General features: G+C 36.8%; 1 protein-coding gene across 1 annotated transcript; it reads left to right on the top strand.

The window, feature by feature from the left end:
- The first annotated feature begins 11,307 nt into the window (after window positions 1-11,307).
- On the top strand, window positions 11,308-12,267 carry LOC118524609 (olfactory receptor 2T6-like). Its single transcript, XM_036074842.2, has one exon. The coding sequence runs from the start codon at window positions 11,308-11,310 to the stop codon at window positions 12,265-12,267; it is 960 nt and encodes a 319-aa protein (XP_035930735.1).
- Window positions 12,268-18,709: the final 6,442 nt, after the last annotated feature.

The following is an 18,709-nucleotide window of genomic DNA, read 5'->3' as shown; positions in this document are numbered from 1 at the left end:
CGAAAGGGTACGTGCACCCCGATGTTTATAGCAGCAATGTCCACAATAGCCAAACTGTGGAAAGAGCCAAGATGTCCATCAACAGATGAATGGATAAAGAAGAGGTGGTATATATATACAATGGAATATTATGCAGCCATCAAAAGGAATGAGATCTTGCCATTTGCAACGACGTGGATGGAACTGGAGGGTATTATGCTGAGCGAAATAAGTCAATCAGAGAAAGACATGTATCATATGACCTCACTGATATGAGGAATTCTTAATCTCAGGAAACAAACTGAGGGTTGCTGGAGTGGGGGGTGGGGTGGGAGGGATGGGGTGACTGGGTGATGGACACTGGGGAGGGTATGTGTTCTGGTAAGCGCTGTGAATTGTGCAAGACTGTTGAATCTCAGACCTGTACCTCTGAAACAAATAATGCAATATATGTTAAGAAAGAAAAAAAGAAGAAGAAGAATGTAGCAGGAGGAGAAGAATGAAGGGGGGGCAATCGGAGGGGGAGAAGAACCATGAGAGACGATGGACTCTGAAAAACAAACTGAGGGTTCTAGAGGGGAGGGAGGTGGGAGGATGGGTTAGCCTGGTGATGGGTATTGAGGAGGGCACGTTCTGCATGGAGCACTGGGTGTTATGCACAAACAATGAATCATGGAACACTATATCTAAAACTAATGATGTAATGTATGGGGATTAACATAACAATAAAATTAAAAAAAAGAAAAAAAAAAAAGAACTCCCAATTTGGAATAAAGCATTTTCATCAATTTTTTTTCTAACCACATGTTAAAGAAGGTTTCATAATAATCACTTTCACCAAACTGGGTTTTTATATCAATTACACTTTCAATAGGTTAAACAAAAACATACTTTCTTATCAAATTCCCCAATGCTTTTATTAAATTGGTAATTGTACAAGTTATCTTGGTGGCATTTACTTAATATGAGAAGTAGATTAATGAAAGAGAAAAATGGCAGGATTAAAAATAACAATTATTCTTGAAATGAGAAATTAAATGACCACATGAAAAATTTCTCTTTCCTTCCTTTGGCTATCTTCCCAACATTACTAATTTGTTCTCTAGAGAATAAAAGACATAAGTGTCTACTGATGAAACATCCAGAAAACAGTTGTTCTCAAGCCATTAATAATGGAAAAAAAAAACTGGGGAGAATTCAGCCCAATCATTTTAGCTTTGGAACATTTGTTTTCAATTTAGACATTTGATTGAAGTGTTCAGTACCTACCAGAACAGTTTAACTGATACTCATTTGGATTCTGAGAAGAAGATGTCTCTGTGAGACATCTCAGAATGGTTATAATGACACTGTCTAGGTTATTTAAACTCTCTCTTTGGTTCCCTGGTGTTATGTGTCCCAAAGTTTTTGTGGCACTGAAGTGTGAAATCCATGGCTACAATTAAGAGTGTCATCTTTAAATACTTTTAACAATCTCCTTTTTGATGCTTTGTGTCTTTCAATCTGGATCTCCTGCCATCTCTTCAAGGAAAAAAGGAAGCCTCTATGAAGTTAGAAGACAAGGAAACCAAGGAAGTTCCATTTTATTTGCTAAGTTTCTAAGGTCTTATCTCTTGTGAAGTTGTCCATAACTAGTTTTGCCTTTGACCAATATACCTTTTTCTAGGTATATTATACTTAAAGGTGATCTACTGCCATCAACTTCTTCACCTCCATTCTTCAAATGGTAAGAAAACCATTTGGCTCTCTTAAATAATGTGCATGGGGGCCAGGGTGGGCTAGGGGTGGGAGAATGGATAAAAAAGGTCAATGATTTGCAATAATTCAGATATTTTGTGTGTGTTCATTTCTCACACACTTGATATAAGTTTAAAGCATGGGGACTTAGGTAAGATGACAGAAGGATTAAATTGAATAGGTTTGGAAAGGAGAAATTTTGGTGGAGGTGTAAGGAATTAGGATGCTTTACCTAAGAAGAGTAGATTGGAAATCAATGAAGCACAACCCAGGAGTCCAGAGGCAAATAATTTTGACCGAATTAATAATGCCCAAACTGTAGACTAACACCTAGTTGTCAAACCTGAAAACATGGGTTATTATTGAGCTATTTCTAAATACTGTCATATTTTTCATTTATTACACATAAAGATAGATTTCTCAGGTAAAAATGAAATACAGTAAAATGGGGTCAGCATTTGGGTATAATAATGGATATAGGTATAGAATAGTATATAGATATGGTATAATACAGGCATATAGGTATAGTATAATAATAATCATAGAAACATTGTGAGGAGTCTGCAAATTTCCTGTTGCTTCAACTATAAAATATCCACTCACTTGTTTAAAACAAATATCACTTTCTTCCACAAGTGCTTAGGCCACAGATAACCAAATGGTATATCATTCTGGTAGCATTGTGATTAAAGCCAACTATTTCATGAATGATTTTATTTATTGCATTTTGTGGCCCACTTTGGACACATCAAGAAGCAGTATCCAAAAGATGGGAGTGCTCTTTATTAATGGCTGTGGCTGCTGGTTGGTCAGATGTTGTGAGGCTGTGTTTGAAGTACAAGGTGATGCACATTATGTGGTTAAGGGGGCAAATAGCTCACAGCATCACCTCTCTGACTGATGTCATTAGCTTTCTTTTTTTCCCAGAGACCCCATGTTGTCCTGACTCAAGAGGTCTTTCAAGTTAGCCTTTTGGTACAGAGTGACTTTACAGGGAATAGCAAAAGCAAATATTTACCCTTCTGTCCCCTCATGTATACATTTGCAATGGTAAAATATTAAGTAATTAATTAACTTAATTAATTAAATTTATTTTTAGTTAATTAAATTTATTTTTATTAAATTTAATTAATCAATTAATTAATCTAATAATAGACTCAGGAGTAATCTATTGATATATAGACTGTCTATTATATACAAGACTGTTCTAATGGCTGTAAATATAAAGGCTATTCAGAGGATGGCTCTACCCTCAAATAGGTCACATTGTAGTTGGAAGACAGAAACAGCAGATAAAACCCCCAGGGAGACTGCTACAAGTTGTGGAAACAAGTTGAAAAACTACCATGGGGGTAGGGGACAGTGTTCTCCCTGGTCTGAAGTTTGAGAGCATCAAGGAGAGATTGAAGGTGTCTTTATGGAACTCTGATTACCATCAGGGTCTAGTCCGTTTTATTTGGAAAAGGATTAAATATAAAGCTTATAATATACAGTAAGTAAGATAAACCAGATTCTAGGATGCTCTGGTAAAGTGTCTTCCTGATTCCTCAAGTGCCATTCTGTTCTGCAGAGGCTCCAGGATGTTTTCTCTTGAGCCGGGTTTCTTCCCTTGGGCTTATTCTTTCCTATCTCAGTACTAAAATTGCTGAACTAAGTATAGGTGATTATGTTTCTATGCATATATATTTCTGTAAATGAGTAGTAATATGTTTTTTTAGTCAAAAATATATTATGCACATATTTACATGACCAAAAAAACTAAACTACATCACTATTATCAACAGGTGTAAGGTAAGTTGCATAAAGTTTAATTTTGTTAATCTGGTAATGTTGATTATTTAGATTGTTTCCAGTTTATTTTTACTATCAAAAGCAATGATTCATTAGTATCTTTGCATACACTCGCATTTTCAAACTATTTTTTCCTAAGAATAAATTTATAAAAGTAGCTAAAGTGTAGATATTTGATATCAATAAATATTGCCAAAAACATCTAGAGAAATTATTTTAATTTTCACTCACACTAGCAGTGCATGAGAGTGCATGAACTCACTTCCTCATATTGAAAATCCTAAGGGGCGCCTGGGTGGCTCAGTTGGTTAAGTGTCTGCCTTCGGCTCAGGTCACAATTCCGGGGTCCTGGGATGGAGTCCCGCATCGGGATCCCTGCTCAGCGGGGAGTCTGCTTCTCCCTCTCCTCCCTGTTTGTTCTCTCTCTCTCGCTATCCCTGTATCTCTCTCTTAAATAAATAAAATCTTTAAAAAAATCTCAAATGTATGGGGTTCTTGGCTGGCTCAGTTGGTGGAGCATGTGACTCTTGATCTCAGGGTTGTGAGTTAGAGCCCCATGTTGGGTGTAGAAATTACTTACAAAATGAAATCTTAAAATAAAGAAAATCCTAAATGTTACTGTCATCCTTTAAACATATCTTTTTCTTATTAAAAATAACATTTCTTTGTCAAACAGATTTGAGTACTGTATAAATTTTTCTTTCAGAAATGCACATATATTTATTTTATTCAAGTATTTGAGCCATCTTATCTAAAGATTGTGAGTTTAAAAGAAAAGTCTTAGGGGTGCACCTGGATGGCTCAATTGGTTAAGTTTCTGACTCTTGACTTTGGCTCAGATCATGATCTCAGGGTCATGAGGTTGAGCCCCACATTGGGCTCTGCACTCAGTGCAGAGTCTGCTTGAGATTCCCTCTCCCCCTGCCCCTCCCCCAGCTCTTGCTCTTTCTCGTTCTCAAATAAATAAATAAATAAATAAATAAAATCTTTATAAGTAAATAAATAGAATAAAAATTTTATTCTTTAAGTTGCATTTTTTTTTTAAATCTCTGTAGGGGAGACAACACTTTACCTCTACTCATGTTATGTTTAGCTGGGACTCTTTAACAAAATGATGAATTAACAAAAGAAAAACAACTTATTAATATGTGCAGTGTACAACACCTGGGAGAAACCTCGACAAAAAAGTAACTCAAGGTGATGGATTAGAAATGAGGCTCAAATAACATGTTCAACAAAGAATGATGAATTCATAGAGAAATGACAGGACAAAAGAAAGCACTTCTAGGCTTCCAAAAGCAGCAAACTGGGAATGTAAATACAAGAGAGGAAACTAATAGAGTAAGGTTTGTTTGCAGATTTATCAGGTACCCTCTCTAGGCTGCTGAGAGTCTGTCTCTAGGAGAAGGATAATTTATATTTTGCCTTGAGGCAGGAAAGGGAGAGGATTTTCTGAGTTTGCCTCTTCTTAATTTCCTTCAGCTCAAAATAATTTTTATGTCAGAGAAACATCTGGGAGTGATATATTCCATTTCTCTTCATCTCCATATACATATTATGAAATTAATCTTTCCATTTATTTGAATTCTTATTTTATGTGCAGCACCAATTATATGCTATGATTTTTGTGTATCTTTTGGGGGGTCATGGTGGTGAAGGATGTTTATTTCTAACCACTCTTTTCTGTCCAGTTGTTCAACTTCTATATTTTATATAGATCTCACAGAGGTGAATATACTGTCAAATTTTAGCATTTTTCCCCCTGGACATTTAACACATGCTCATTCTTTCAGATAAAATTTAGAATTATTTCACCAAGTTTCCTATTGGGCTTTCAATTAAGAATGCATTTTATTAGTTTCACACTTTTCTCCGAGTTTAGTATGTTACCAGCGATTTCAACATTTTGTTGATATTATGTGCCAATATTTTGTTGATATTTTTGTTGATATTATGAACAAATATGCAACAAATATAAACATTATGAGGGCATTTGATGCTATTACTGACAGCAGAGAGTGTCCCTGTGGGAAGTTATGTGAGCTGAGACCTGAGGCTATGGAAACCAGAGGAAGGGAGAATTATGCTCCTCGCAGGGGGAATTTCTGAGTCTGGTTACTTGCTAGGAGACAAATGCTAGAAATCGATGGAGCACCAGAGAACAGAGGATGAATGTTCAGGCTACTGAGAGCCATGAAACCCACATTCAGGACTATGGATTACAAACAATGCAGAGCTCTACAGAGTGTTGAGAGGTAGTGGGTTTATATGAACAGATTTGCAGATATGTTATTCTTAATGCACTGCTGTGTTTAATGACTAATATTAACTTGGGGAATTTTAATCTACAAGTGAGAGTTGTTTATAATTATAGGGCAGTGGTGTTTTTTTTTTCAGGTCCTCTGATATTTTAATGAATGATGTATCTGTAATTTTATTTATTGGGTTTTTCCTATATAATAGAATCACTTTATTTTTTTTAAGTTTTTATTTAAATTCCAGTTAGCTAACATACAGTGTAATATTAGTTTCAGGTGTACAATTTAGTGATTCAACACTTCCATAAACACCCAGTGCTCACCTCACAACAAGTTCATTCCTTAATACCCATCACCTATTTAACCCATCTGCCCAGCCACCTCCCCTCTGGTTCTCTATAGTTAAGAGTCTGTTTCTTGGTTTAAATTATATTCCATATATACTTAAGTCACTCGCTTTTTTACATCTTTTAAGTCTATATCTTCCATTTTTGTACCTCTTCTGATTTGCTTTCTTAGAGTGAAACTACACTTTAAAAGCAGGGGTTTTATCTATTACATTGTTGCAAACTAACAATTGTTTTCTATCTAATCTCATTATATGCTTTTTTTTTTACCTCCTGCACTATATAATGTATTTTTCTTCATATTTTTCAGTGTTTTAGAATGCACACACACACACACACACACATTCTTGTGTCTCATTCTAATACTAGTACTGATTAATTGCTCTTTTCCTTATAGTTTTCTTTTTGAGTCATGAGTTTAAAAAAATCTATCTTTCCTCACTCATTAATTAAAAGAAAAATGTTACACTTTTGGTGATTGTATATTCATTTATCACTGGTTCCTTCCACTAGAATATTTGTTCCAAGAGAGAACACTGTCAATGTATCTTCAGCTCCTAAACCAATGGATCACGATACATAGTTAAATGGAAAAAAAAAAAAAGAATTAATGCAGGCTTTCTGGTGTTCCCTAAATTTCAATGTAAATGAAATCTGCTTTTTTATGTAGATAATTTGCATTCAATTTTCCAACCTTCATATATATATATAATTGTTGTTAAGAGTTATTTTTAATTATATGCAATTTTGCAATCATATTTACACTCTTTTTAAACGAATATACTTAAACTGATTTCAGTGGTCATTATTAGTAACATTACACAGTTTCTGCTTTATTCCTACTTCTCAATTTTTTTCATCTACAGAAATATCTGGATCTATCTTAGCGTTTATTTCTCACATATATCTCAGAATGTCTTCCTGGGTCATTCACATATTACTGACAACTCATATATACCTAATAATATTGACAATAACCCTTATTAAACACTTAGCACATTCTGTGCATGGTCTGAGAAATTTATGTTTATTAACTGGTGTAGTCCTGGAGACATGTGTCAGTCCTGGCATTACAGAACCGATGGGAAAACTAAGGCAAAAACAAGATAAGTAAATTGACAGTGGTCACACATCTGGGTACTGAAGAAAGAACCAAACCCAGGAAAACTCTGGCTCTGGAACACTCACTTTTTTTTTTTTAAATTAACATATAATGTATTATTTGTTTCAGAGGTAGAGATCTGTGATTCAACAGTCTTACACAATTCACAGCGCTCACCATAGCACATACCCTCCCCAATGTCTATCACCCAGCCACCCCATCCCTCCCACCCCCCACCACTCCAGCAACCCTCAGTTTGTTTCCGGAGATTAAGAGTCTCTTACAGTTTGTCTCTCTCTCTGGTTTCATCTTGTTTCATTTTTCCCTCCTTTCCCCTATGATCTTCTGTCTTGTTTCTCAAATTCCTCGTATCAGTGAGATCATGTGATAATTGTCTCTCTCTGGAACACCCACTTTTAACTCCAACATCACATGTCTTCTGTTTTGGACATTTCTTCCCTTTTATTTGGTTTTTATCATTATCAAAAAGACATTTGTGGCCAGTCTGAATTTTATTTTGTTGTAAGTGACTGTTTTTCTCCTTTCTTTTATTCCATCTGTATGCTTCTAGATTTTTTTGTACTTCTTTACTTCCTGCTTGTCTTTCCTCTATTTCTCCCTTCCTTCCTTTTTTTTTCCTTCCTTCCTTCCTCTTCTCTTCTTCTCCTTCTTCCTCTTCTTCCCTTTTCATATTGCTTTCACCTCGATAATTTGCAAGGACACACATAAGTGTATGTATCATTTATTACGGAAAACATCCATACACACAGTCTGTTTGTTCCTTTCCCAACAGTTTTCTTCTTTTCAACTTGTTAATAATTCTCTTATATTTGTGGAAGCACTCTTTTCAAAGCCACTGATTATTTATACTTTAATTTTGTATTGCCATTATCCCATATCTATTACTTTGTTTCTTATCATTTAATCTCTGTCCTTGTATGTTTCCAGGGAGCTACTCAAATTTTATTCCCCACAGTTGTGATACAATTTCATATCATCAGCACTGTTCTTTCCTGCCTTTCCTATAATTTCTCACCCTGGTACCATAGTTTTAGTTGTCCTGGGTAACTTTCTCTTTCCCTTTCAGGGATTAGTGTATTAATCTATGTGTTTCTCCTCTCCTTAAAAGTCCCTAGCTTTACTTGGTCTCCTTGGCTTTTCTATGGGCTCTTTCTGATTTTAGCTCACCACTAGGAACTTAGTAAATATGCTGGTACCTCTTTCTAGAGGATCCCCACTCTGGACATATAGAAGCCAAATAAACAACCATCTCCTCCCCACTCCTCAACACACAATCCATTCAGCCTGTCTAAAATTAACAAGCAAAACTGTACAATTATGTTTCAATTTTTGTTGAAAGATTAGGAAAAAGTTAGAGAAAATATTAGATTTCTAGTTAGCTTACTTGTATTTTCCATCACTTGTGCATGTTTCCCACTTTCCTGAGTCAGGTCTCCAATTCACTCTGTTGAGACTGTTCCTCTAAGCACCTCTCTTGTAGGCATTTTGGCAAAACTCTACTCCTCTTCTAAATAATTGCATGAGGAAATTATTTCTGGGGTGTGGGGATGAAGATGGGAAAGCAGAATCTACCCCAGAGTAGATAATGACTCAGAGAGAGGCAGCCAGTCCTTTGTCTGAGTGGATCATTACTTGTCAGCCTCCTGTAATTTGGTGGGCAAAACTGGACAGATCTTTCCCAACCAGGTAATGACTAGTGTCCATCTTTTTATTTGTCAACATTGTTGAGAGGGAATTATTTTTTCAGCTTCAAAGTATATTAACTAACTGGAATTAAAATTAAAAAAAAAAACTCAATAAAAGTAAATAAAAAGAAAAAAAAGTAAATTTGAGCCAGGCTATGTGGGGAGTTTGCAGACACCTTCAAATTATTTTTTTTTAATGTTCTGGTTGTTCATGCAATGGTAATTATTACCTAGTGTCTTATTCCTCAGTGATTAATCTGAAAGTGAAATTTAGAAATGATAATCTTTCTGGAATGAGTTTTTCCAGAAACTAGTTTGCACAAGTCCCAACCTCTCACTGAGAATTCCCACAAATGACAATCATTAGTGTGATCAAGAAAAATGTTCTGAAAGTCTATCATTTTAAGTAATTTGGAAGACATTGCATGGAAGGATTGGGTAGTATGTGTTCCATGGGTTGTAACTAAGAAATGAAATGTTACCACAGCAACAAATTGTGAGTATTCAGAACACCAGAATAATCCCCCTACCATAGTAGCTTATGCTAGATTAGCAATTAAATATATTTAACTATATAATTAAATATAATTAATATATAATTAAATATATATTAACATTTGCATAAATAATATGATATTTAATCATTACAGCAACACATAGGGTTTCTGTGATAACCTTTAATAAGGATAGTAGAACTGACACCATAAAGACCCCTTACTCCAAACTGCAGTTCTTGGCCCAGGACACTGCCTCCTAATTCCACACACATATAGCTGCATCACCTGCCTCTTTCCACAGTATAATAGCTCAGTACATGCAATGGGTAAAATAATTTTCCAATAATTCAAAAATTATATTTGGCCTTGGAAGAATGGCAAAACTAGTGAAGAATTTGGGGGGAGGATTCTCTTATTTTCATTCTATATAAAAGATGCAAATATACTACCAGTAGGAGGATTCTCTTATTTTCATTCTATATAAAAGATGCAAATATACTACCAGTCCTTATACTCTCTGAGACCTTGCAGGATATCCTGTTGCCCTTTAACCTATGTAGTACTTCATGTACCCTTTATTCGGGTATCATGCCTAAGGCTTATGACTGACCATATCAGGATGCTCTTGAGAGTAAAGCAAAAGGGGGAGGAACACATGCTAAAACAACTGGGATCCTGGGACAGGAGGCACAACTGAGACTGCCCCAGAATTACCTGGATGGGAGTTCCCCTCTTGTAAATCTTTCCAAGTCCACAAAAATGCAAAATCAAGTGGAAAAAAATCATTAGCTCAAATATACAAAAGGGAAACAAACAAACAAACAAAAACAACAGAGTGAACGTTTGTTTAAATTCTCAAAAAATATTACAAGTTGTCAACTAACCTCAATTCTGCTGATAATATTTAGAAAATAATTTGACTTCCTTACCTTGGCATACATGCCTTAAAATCTGACCTCTGGCAACTCACTGCCCTCTCAGTCACAAGGCTCTGCTTGAACTATCCTGAACATTAGCTCATTTCTGCCTTAGGGATTTTAAATTGATATTCATTCTGCAGAAACATCTTTCCCCCAACTCTTCACATGGATTCTCCTTTGCTACACTTCATTGCCTATGTTAAACTTTTCCTCATAGTATTGATGAGCATTATCCAGAACCATCATTGTCCTTTATTTGCTTACTCTCTTTATCTCACAACTAGAGCCATAAGTCACATGAGACACCTCCTCTTTTGTTTACAATAGTATCCATAGTGTGTGGAACACAGGAAACTCTCCATAAATAAAGGTTGGAGTGTGAATGATTAAAAAAATCAACAAATGAGTGAAGAAACAAATAAGGTTGATTAATGATCAGATGGACAATGTTGTAATCCAATTTACTATAGCTCATAATTTTCAGCTGTATCAACAACTTAATAGTTATTTCTAGATGAGGCTGATCACTTTTATAGTTGTGACAAAAATTCTCAACTCAATAAAACATCTTAATAAATTGTTTGGTTATTTGAACTAACTCGATTGTTTTGCAGTCATATCCATGTTTCAGATAAAGGAAGTCAACTCCAGATGAAGAAGACTCTCTGGGGCTCACATGTTCTGCAGTAATAACTGAACTCCCTTAAACCAATCATCAGTTGCCAAATGTTCATTCATCTTCATGCCACGGAGACTCAACTTTCGAATTATTCTTCAACAAGAAGAAATATCCAAGAACGAAAAAGTTGCAAATATACCCTACAACATATACACACATACTAAAGGCTTAATATTAGTTATGTAAATAATTTTAATTTAATAATGCTTCTATAATAAGACATATTATATACTGGAACTTTCATTAACACCCCCACTTATTTCCTTATACCCCCAGGTCCAACTCAACACCATGGGTGGAGACAATAAAACCTTTTCAAGTGACTTCACCCTCACAGGGCTCTTCACTCAAAGTGCAGCCCCAGGCTTCCTTTTCAGCATCATCTGTGCCATCTTCTTCATGGCCATGATAGCTAATGGGGTCATGATCTTCCTGATTCACATAGACCCTCACCTCCACACCCCTATGTACTTCCTGCTCAGCCACCTCTCCTTTATTGACATGATGTACATCTCTACCATTGTGCCCAAGATATTGGTCGATTATCTTGTGGGCAAGGGGACCATTTCCTTCATTGCCTGTACAGCCCAGTACTTTCTCTACATGGGCTTTGTGGGGGCTGAATTTTTCCTGCTGGGACTCATGGCTTATGACCGCTACGTGGCCATCTGCAACCCCCTTCGCTATCCTGTCCTTATGAGCCACCGGGTCTGTTGGGTGATCTTGGCCAGCTCTTGGTTTGGTGGTGCTTTGGACAGCTTCCTTCTCACCCCTATCACCATGAGTCTCCCATTCTGCAGTTCCCACATGATCAATCATTTCTTCTGTGAAGCACCCACCATGCTGAGGCTGGCCTGTGGTGACAAAGCTGCCTATGAAATGATCATGTACATATGCTGTGTCGTGATGCTGCTGATCCCCTTCTCTGTGGTGATTGCTTCCTATGCCCGGATTCTCATCACAGTGCACCAGATGAAGTCAGCAGAAGGGAAGAAGAAGGCCTTTGCCACCTGCTCATCACACATAATGGTGGTGACGTTTTTTTACGGGGCTGCCTTATACACATATATGCTTCCCCAACCCTACCACACACCAATCAAAGACAAGGTCTTCTCTGCCTTTTACACCATTCTCACTCCTTTGTTAAATCCTCTCATCTACAGCTTGAGGAACACAGATGTAACCGGGGCCTTTAAAAGGGTTTTGGCAAGATGTCAAGGGGATCCTGGTGTGTCAAGGGAAGGATTCTGAAAGTCTAAGTCATCCACATCTGCTCAGGGGTACACGGGTGCTGTTATTCCGGGTTATACCGTGGGTAATATGAAAAATGCATTCGGCAACTGCCAATGCCAATTACGTTGAAAGGTGCATCAGCGCTACTTTCGTCAAAAATGTGAAACCAATTGTAACATTCACACATGAATAATGCCAAAGTGCCTAAATACCGCTGATGTTTATTCCTTCTTTGTGTCCACCCATTCTGTTACTGGACTCAGTGGGTACCTTTCCTCAGTGAGTGTAAGCCAATTGTACATCCAAGGCTTACACTCAGTCTGGGTGTGGAAGCTTTTGTTTACTTACAGTAAACAAGCAGAACACTGGAGATATTTCCTAAAGCAGTGTCTCTCCTGGGGATAATGCAGTTAGCTTTTATTCAGTATGCAGAGGAGTCAGAGTCCAGAAGATCGCATATACACTAGGGAACTTATATATATCCTATTACTTAGGCATTCTAGTTTTACTGTGCATGCTTAGCATATACCATAAGTTCAAAAAATGGCCTAAGCTCTAACCCTGAGAGGAGATTTTAGTATTATAATGCACTAAAGTTAACTGTAGAGCAGTCTCAGGGGGCTTCTGCACATGCTTCAACTCTGACCTGTTTCAAACTGGTTTTGTGTTAGATTTCATATCTGTGCATGTCATGTCCTCTTCTAAAGGTGTTGGTGCTTTGCCTTTTCATGTGGTTCTTCTGAGTTGGGTTCCTTAAAAACATCTTATAGAAATAACTTTACATACCACCTGGAGTGACCCTTTATGTTGGTTACAATTCCAGTTATTATCTCATACTATTTCTCTGATTGTAATTAATGTATATTTGATCCCAAATGTCTGGTTAATATTACATACTCTGCTCACTTTCAGTGTTCTCACAAGAATTAGTGATTTTTATTACGCTGTTTAAATGGTCCATTGGTGGAGTTTATAGAAGGGTTAGGTGTGCATACATTTGAAAGATATTTAAAAGATACTAAAATATCAAAACACCTCCAAGGGAATACTTAAATAGGCTCAGATATTTAGAAAATCCAGACATCCTCTTTTTGAGTAGCAACTGAAAACATTCTTCCTTTAGGTAAATTTGGAGCTGGAGAAAATGAACCATGCACTTTTGCAGAAATGCAGATTAATCCTCTATAGGTCAATTTTATGGTGTTATATTTGTTAAATGGTAAATAGTCATTACATCAGAAGACACTGAGAGATGGGAGAGAAAAAAGTGCTCCATTAATTCATAAATTCAGTAATCCTTTTTAAGTCTTCAATTCATTAAGATTTTTTTTAAAGATTTTATTTATTTGACACAGAGAGAGAGGGAACACAAGCAGGGGGAGTGGGAGAGGGAGAAGCAGGCTTCCCGCAGAGCAGGGAGCCCGATGAGGGGCTCGATCCCAGGACCCTGAGATCACGACCTGAGCTGAAGGCAGATGCCAAACGACTGAGCCACCCAGGTGCCCCAAGATTATTTTAATACTGTTTTTCTCATTTAACTTTATTTTTTAATTTAAATTCAATTAGCCAACCAATAGTACATCATTAGTTTCAGATGTAGTGTTCAATAATTCATCGGTTGTGTATAACACCCAGTGCTCATCACATCAAGTCTCCTCCTTAATGCCCATCAGACAGTTACCCCATCCCCACCACCCTCTCCCTTCTATAATCCTCAGTTTGTTTCCCAGAATCCAGAGTCTCTCATGGTTGGTCTCCATCTCTGATTTCTTCCCATTCAGTTTTCCCTCCCTTCCCCTATTGTTCTCCACACTAATCCTTATATTCCACATATGAGTGAAACCAGATGATAATTGTCTTTCTCTGCTTGACTTATTTCACTTAACAAAATACCCTCTAGTTCCATCCATGTAGATGCAAATGGTGGGTATCCATCCTTTCTGATGGCCGAGTAATATTCCATTGTATGTATGAACCACATCTTTTTTATACATTCATCTGTTGAAGGGCATCTCAGCTCTTTCCACAGTTTGGCTATTGTGGACATTGCTGTTATGAATATTGGGGTGCATGTGCCCCTTCTTTACACTATATCTGTATCTTTGGGGTAAATACCTAGTAGTGCAATTGTTGGGTTGTAGAGTAGCTCTATTTATAACTTCCTGAGGAACCTCCATAATGGGGAGGGAACTGATCCTCAAAACTGGGCATTTATTTCAGCTCCATTTTTTTTTTCTTTTTCTTTTCTTTCTTTCTTTCTTTCTTTCTTTCTTTCTTTCTTTCTTTCTTTCTTCTTTCTTTTTTTCTTTCTTTCTTTCTTTCCTTTCTTTTTTTTTGAAGTGAAGTGAAAGTTTATTAAGTGAAGGTGAGAGCAGAAAGGAAAGAAGAAGCTCTCTAGAGTGAGAGGGGTCCTAAGTGGGTTGCCACTGAGGGCTTCTAGTGACAGTTCATTATTGAGAATTGACTGGGAAGCTTGTGGCCTTGAGTTTCTGGTGCTGCCTCGGTTTGAGTTTAGACTATTGCTACAGTGTAATCATGGAAAATGGCCAAACTTCAAAGAATTAAGTCATTAAGGATGCTATCCATAGTTCAGCTCCATTTTTTCAAGAAATTCTGTCCATCATTTAATGTCAGTGGTACCCAATTTCTGTTTCTGTGAAATTTGAGCTAATATACGTTTTTCGTTATAAGATTTTAAAGATTAAATATGAAAAATGTAACAAATTCTAGTATTATTTTAGCTATTCTTAACAAATGTAATTGCTTTTCATCTTCATTATATCTGTGCCTTTTCTTTTTTACTTACCCCAGATTCCATTTTCTATTCTTCACATATATAAGCACACTCCCTTGTTAAGTATGCTAAGGTACAAAGGACTGATAATGGGTAAAATTAATATTCCAACTACAAGAATTGAAAATAAATTTTACTAGGGCAATTAGAAAAAGGGTAAATAGGCATACTTTCAAAATGTAGCAATTAAAACAATAAGTATATAGCACTACACACCTATTAGAATGGCTACAATCCAAAATACTGACAATGCCAAAAACTGGTGAGATACAGTAACTGTCATTCATTGCTGGTGGGAATGCAAAACAGTACATCTACTTGAAAAGACAGTTTGGTGGTTTGTTACAAAACTAAACACAGCCTTACCATACAATCTGGCAATTGTGTTTCTCATGATTTATCCAACTGATTTGGAAACTTAAGTTTACACAAAAACCTGCAAGTGAATGTTTATAGCAGCTTTTTTCATAATCACCAAAAACTTAGAATTAATAAAAATATCTTTAGTAGGTGAATGGACAAACTACAGTACATTTAAACAATGAAATATTTTTTCTTATTTTTTTCTTTTTTTTTTATTATGTTATGTTAATCACCATATATTACATCATTAGTTTTTGATGTAGTGTTCCATGATTCATTGTTTGCATATTGTTATATGCAGTGCTCCATTCAGTACGTGCCCTCTTTAATACCCATCACCAGGCTAACCCATCCCCCCACCCCTCTCCCCTCTAGAACCCTCAGTTTGTTTCTCAGAGCCATACTCTCTCATGGTTTGTCTCCCCCTCTGATTCCACCCCTTCATTTTTCCCTTCCTACTATCTTCTTTTTTAAAAAACATATAATGTATTATTTGTTTCAGCGGTACAGGTCTGTGATTCAACAGTCTTACACAATTCACAGCGTTCACCATTGCACATACCCTCCCCAATATCTATCACCCAGCCGCCCCATCCCTCCCACCCCCCACCACTCCAGCAACCCTCAGTTTGTTTCCTGAGATTAAGAATTCCTCATATCAGTGAGGTCATATGATACATGTCTTTCTCTGATTGACTTATTTCGCTCAGCATAATACCCTCCAGTTCTATCCACGTCATTGTAAATGGCAAGATTTCATTCCTTTTGATGGCTGCATAATACTCCGTTGTATATATATATACCACATCTTCTTTATCCATTCATCTGTTAATAGACATCTTGACTCTTTCCATAGTTTGGCTATTGTGGACATTGCTGCATGTACCCCTTCAGATCGCTACATTTGTATCTTTGAGGTAAACACCCAGTAGTGCAATTGCTGGGTCATAGGGTAGCCCTATTTTCAAATTTTTGAGGAACCTCCATACTGTTTTCCAGAGTGGCTGCACCAGCTTGCATTCCCACCAACAGTGTAGGAGGGTTCCCCTTTCTCCACATCCCTGCCAACATCTGTCATTTCCTGACTTGTTAATTTTAGCCATTCTGACTGGTGTGAGGTGGTATCTCATTGAGGTTTTGATTTGGATTTCCCTGACGCCGAGCCATGTTGAGCACTTTTTCATGTGTCTGTTGGCCATTTGGATGTCTTCTTTGGAAAAATGTCTGTTCACATCTTCTACCCATTTCTTGATTGGATCATTTGTTCTTCGGGTGTTGAGTTTGATAAGTTCTTTATAGATTTTGGATACTAGCCCTTTATCTGATATATCATTTGCAAATATCTTCTCCCATTCTGTTGGTTGTCTTTTGGTTTTGTTGATTGTTTCTTTTGCTGGGCAAAAGCTTTTTATCTTGATGAAGTCCCAATAGCTCATTTTTGCCTTGCTTCCCTTGACTTTGCCAATGATTCTAAGAAGAAATTGCTGCAACTGAGGTCGAAGAGGTTGCTGCCTGTGTTCTCCTTTAGGATTTTGATGGACTCCTGTCTCACATTGAGGTCTTTCAACCATTTGGAGTCTATTTTTGTGTGTGGTGTAAGGAAATGGTCCACTTTCATTCTTCTGCATGTGGCTGTCCAATTTTCCCAATACCATTGTTGAAGAGACTGTCTTTCTTCCATTGGACATTCTTTCCTACTTTGTCAAAGATGAGTTGACCATAGAGTCGAGGGTCCATTTCTGGGCTCTCTATTCTGTTCCATTGATCTATGTGTCCGTTTTTGTGCCAGTACCATACTGTCTTGATGATTACAGCTTTGTAATAGAGCTTGAAGTCTGGAATTGTGATGCCACCAGCTTTGCTTTTCTTTATCAACATTCCTCTGACTATTTGGGGTCTTTTCTGGTTCCATACAATTTTAGGATTTTTTGTTCCATTTCTTTGAAAAAAGTGGTTGGTATTTTGATAGGGATTGCATTAAATGTGAAGATTGCTCTAGGTAGCATTAACATCTTCACAATATTTGTTCTTCCAATCCATGAGCATGGAATGTTTTTCCATTTCTTTGAGTCTTCCTCAATTTCTTTCATGAGTATTTTATAGTTTTCTGAGTACAGATTCTTTGCTTCTTTGGTTAGATTGATTCCTAGGTATCTTATGGTTTTCGGTGCAATTGTAAATGGGATCGACTCCTTAATTTCTCTTTCTTCTGTCTTGTTGTTGGTGTATAGGAATGCCACTGATTTCTGTGCATTGATTTTATATCCTGCCGCTTGACTGAATTCCTGTATGAGTTCTAGCAGGTTTGGGGTGGAGTCTTTTGGATTTTCCACATAAAGTATCATATCATTGGCAAACAGTGAGAGTTTGACTTCTTCTTTGCCGATTCAGATGCCTTTTATTTCTTTTGGTTGTCTGATTGCTGTGGCTAGGACTTCCAATACTATGTTGAATAGCAGTGGTGATAGTGGACATCCCTGCCATGTTCCTGACCTTAGGGGGAGAGCTCTCAGTTTTTCCCCATTGAGAATATTTGCTGTTGGTTTTTCATAGATGGCTTTTATGATATTGAGGTATGTACCCTCTATCCCTATACTCTGAAGAGTTTTGATCAAGAAAGGATGCTTTACTTTGTCGAATGCTTTTTCTGCACCTATTGAGAGGATCATATGATTCTTGTTCTTTCTTTTATTAATGTATTGTATCACATTGATTGATTTGCAGATGTTGAACTAACCTTGCAGCCCAGGGATAAATCCCACTTGGTCATGGTGAATAATCCTTTTAATGTACTATTGGATCCTATTGGCTAGTATTTTGGTGAGAATTTTTGCATCCATGTTCATCAAGGATATTGGTCTGCAATTCTCCTTTTTGATGGGGTCTTTGTCTGGTTTGGGGATCAAGGTAATGGTGGCCTCACAAAATGAGTTTGGAACTTTTCCTTCCATTTCTATTTTTTGCAACAGTTTCAGAAGAATAGGTATTAATTCTTCTTGAAATGTTTGGTAGAATTCCCCTGGGAAGCCATCTGGCCCTGGGCTTCTGTTTGTTAGATTTTTGATGACTGCTTCAACTTCCTTAGTGGTTATAGGTATGTTCAGGTTCTCTATTTCTCCCTGGTTCAGTTTTGGTAGTTGATACATCTCTAGGAATGCAACCATTTCTTCCAGATTATCTAATTTGCTGGCATAGAGTTGCTCATAATATGTTCTTAGAATTGTTTGTATTTCTTTGGTGTTGGTTGTGATCTCTCCTCTTTCATTCATGATTTTGTTGATTTGGGTCATTTCTCTTTTCTTT

The sequence above is a fragment of the Halichoerus grypus genome, chromosome 2 (assembly GCF_964656455.1).
Source record: "Halichoerus grypus chromosome 2, mHalGry1.hap1.1, whole genome shotgun sequence".
NCBI classification, from domain to species: domain Eukaryota; kingdom Metazoa; phylum Chordata; class Mammalia; order Carnivora; family Phocidae; genus Halichoerus; species Halichoerus grypus.
The sequence above is the reverse complement of the archived record's forward strand: the minus strand, read 5'-3'. Positions and strand labels throughout refer to the sequence as shown.

Excerpts from the sequence above, each read along its gene's own strand:
- LOC118524609 (XM_036074842.2), top strand. The coding sequence starts at position 11,308 with ATGGGTGGAGACAATAAAACCTTTTCAAGTGACTTCACCCTCACAGGG.